A 3,378-nucleotide genomic window follows, 5' to 3' on the forward strand; every position below is an offset into this window, starting at 1 on the left:
TTAGAATGTAGGAAAAGTAAATTCTTCCCATTTGGTGATATTAGAAATTGATCATTATGTAAAACACAATTTTGAAATCCAGCATACAAAGTAGAAATATGAGTATCACAATTATATTTGTTTCGATAAGTAAAATTGATTTTGTACTTATATGCACTTACAGAACTAGTATTATTCCACCAATAAAATGCATCATAAACAATTTCATATTTCTTTGAAGTTATCTTTACATAATCAGGACAACCATCTTTTATATCATTTGTATAAGCACCAATTAAATCTCTTAAACCAGCTCTTAATGTACCGCCATTAATACTTCTTTTTGATTCTTTACCAGTTGAACACTTTGGAGGGTTACCATCCATATGGCGAACACCTACAAGAGCAGAACCTCTACCAAAATCAATAGCTATTAAATCACCATAATTTATAGAATATAATTTTCTCTTTGTTGTAATTATATTTCTCAAAAGAGTGTTAAAACCATAATTATATTTATTTCATGTTCAGATAATGTATTATTTTCTCCCCATTCTAAATTATCACGTATTGCAACTGTATTGAAAACAAATATAAATAAAATGATGCCTTTTAACATTTAACTTATTCTGAACTATTTAAAGAATAATTTAAATAATATATATAGTAATATAATCTTAACGTATATTAAAATAAAAAGTATGACGCTTTTAGAAAGATAATATACTTTATACCATCATGAAAAGTGTTCGCGTAAAATGTTCTTATAGCAGCATAGGTGGCGTGGACGACGCAAGTGAAACGATGCCTTGCTCTGAATGAGGCAACGTGTACAGCCATGATTGCGGCATATGGTTTAGCACCTTCGGAGGCTGGGGAGCTCTTCTGGTGTCTTTCAACCGAGGCCGTGTGCCTCTCACTGCTCAACCTTTGCTAAGTGACTTAGATCGAGCAGCCCATGTTGCAGAGCGTTTGTTCCAGCTCCACGGCCTGGTGCGAAACTCTCAGGCACTGGTGATGCTGTCGAGCATTTCCTCGTCCGCTGGGAGGGACAAACTCGAGGATGGCTTCGTTGGAGACGCTCCCTTCAAGGAGTCAGAGATTTTCATCGAGATTGACAAGGTGGTGCATGAATTCACTGCTGGAGATGGATCGTCTCATTCCAGGGCTGAAGAGATCTGGCGAGAGATTGCTAGATGTGAACGTCGCCACCACAGTGAGATGCTAGCATTCGGTATCCACCAGGCACGAGTAGTGCTCCTGGAGTGAAGTTTGTGTAGTCTTCACGGATGGACAAGAGCTGCGAGACGCGATCGAGCAAAGGATGCTCACGAAGCTACTGTCGTTGGAGTGATGCCCAGTGACGCCTTCCAAGTTCATGTAAAGCTCCATGGCCTGTGTGTCGTGGCCACGTTGGGCGTAAGCTGCGATCATCGTGTTCCAGGCTCGTATCCGGCAACGGTGATTCTCTTGTGGCTTGGCCTCCTCCAAACATCCACGGGCATGCTGATGAAGGTGACGGTGATCCGGCCTCACTCCTTCCAGCTCCAAAGATCCGAAACGCGTCTCGCTCTCGACCATTTTGAGCGCAGGCCGCGATAAGAGCACTCCAAGCCACCACTGTTCTCTACGGCATCCCATCAAACACCTCCTTGGCCTGCTCGAGCATGCATTTCCACTGCCAGGTTCTTGAGGAATCGGAGCTGGGCGGTTCTTCCCACGAATCTCATCGAGTTGCATCCTGACGATGTCGCCCCCAGCTCGCGCAAGCGTGCCCCGAAAAGTCCATCACCCTAAAATTCAAAATCAAATAAAAATTAATGTTGACCAAATTCAAAATTAACGTTGACCAAAAGTTAACTAACTCGGGTCGTTGACTGATATAGCGATGCAAGCTAAGGAAGTCAAGAAGAAGATCCAGAAAAACACATGAAGAGGATCGATCCATCCTTAATCCTCTTCATGGGCTTTCTGTGCCATCCTCTTCTTTGCTTGCTTAAGTCATGCTCTCCCGGAAGAATGATCCCGAAAACTTTTCACGAAGATCGATCCGCTGCTGCTTGATCTCCTTGCTCGTCGATCGAGACGATCGATTGATTCAGCGACTGATAGCGCAAGAGCTCCCCCGTCAGGAACTCGGGCTCCAAGAACTTCGCAGCAAACGTCCACAGCCGATGGACGTCCTCGAAGTTGGAGACGAGGCCCAGCGTCGCAGTGAGCACTGGAAGATCCGCCAGCTTCTTCATGCTCCCGGAGTGTGCTCCACCGCCTGAGTGATCCGAAAACACGCTCGAGCACTTCTCCGCCAGCAATCTCTTCTTCCTCGGTGCCGCCTTGGCCGACGAAGCTCCGCCATTGTTCTCCTTATCACTCCCACTCGTCACACACACCTCCTCCAGGAAGAGATTTGAGAGCACGCCGCAGCCGAGAGAGATGGAGCTCCGATCCGCCAGCTTTTGGACCAATGTCGGCTGGATCAGCGCACCCTTTTGATCGTAGAGATTGAACGCCACGGCCGGCCCCCGATCGATCTGTGCCTTGGGTCCAAAGATTTGCACCAGCGGTCTCCTCCGCCACCTTTTCGTCGCAGTGGAAGGAGCACTCAAGGAAGAACTAGAGCTCCCGGGAATGTGGTGGAAGAGCGAGCTCATGGAAGCGATGAGCCAGTCCATGAGGCTCTTGATCCGGCAGTTCGTCTTGTTCAATCCCATGGTGTTTGCGTGATCCAATCCCTGGCAAACGATGAGAGGCTCGGGTCGGTGCTGCTGCTGCCGCTCCCTTTGATCGTCGTCAATGTCGTCCTCGTCCCAGGGCTCGTCGCTGCCGAGGTCATCGTCGTAGTAGTCGCCCTCTCCATCCCAAGAGCTGATCGAGTTCTTCCGCCACGATCGTCCGGAAGCGTTGAGGCTCCTGGACGAGGAGTTGTTGTCCACGTTAACGTTGGACGCTCTCGCGAGCTGATCTTCCATTCGCGGCACAGGCTGATCCTCGTCTTCTTCTTCCTCGCGGATGGGAAGGAATCTGGGGAACAAGTCGGAGCGCCTGCTGTCGATGAGCCCATCGTCTCTTCCAATCTTCCGAAAGATCGAATCGCTCGAGTCGCCGTTTGGAAGCGCCCGGAGCTCGTCGCCTTGTTCTTGCTGGGAGGTGTAAGAACACGATGGCTCGGAGCTAGCGGAGCTGGAGCGGGCATAGTGATCGTTCGCGACTTCCTGGATCTCGGAAGAACACTGCTAGCAAAACAAAACAAAACAAACAAAAGAATGATCAATCACGCCATGCATGCGAAAATAGTCACGTACCTCTCGTGATGGTCCGAATCCAAATCCATTGTTGCTCTTGCCAAGATCGCTAGAGCCATTGTTCCCGTTGGAACTCTCCTCCTCCAGACGATGATCG

At 48.1% G+C, this 3,378-nt stretch overlaps 1 protein-coding gene across 1 annotated transcript; it reads right to left on the reverse strand.

The window, feature by feature from the left end:
- Nucleotides 1–1,790: 1,790 nt before the first annotated feature.
- On the reverse strand, nucleotides 1,791–3,372 carry LOC112342697. Its single transcript, XM_024664897.1, has 2 exons — nucleotides 3,282–3,372; nucleotides 1,791–3,209 (listed from the first exon to the last, which is right to left on the reverse strand). Exon 2 carries the CDS (start codon nucleotides 2,946–2,948, stop codon nucleotides 2,016–2,018), a length of 933 nt encoding a protein of 310 aa, XP_024520665.1. The 5' UTR covers nucleotides 2,949–3,209; nucleotides 3,282–3,372; the 3' UTR covers nucleotides 1,791–2,015.
- Nucleotides 3,373–3,378: the final 6 nt, after the last annotated feature.

The sequence above is a fragment of the Selaginella moellendorffii genome, unplaced genomic scaffold (genome assembly GCF_000143415.4).
Source record: "Selaginella moellendorffii unplaced genomic scaffold, v1.0 SELMOscaffold_115, whole genome shotgun sequence".
NCBI classification, from domain to species: Eukaryota; Viridiplantae; Streptophyta; class Lycopodiopsida; order Selaginellales; family Selaginellaceae; genus Selaginella; species Selaginella moellendorffii.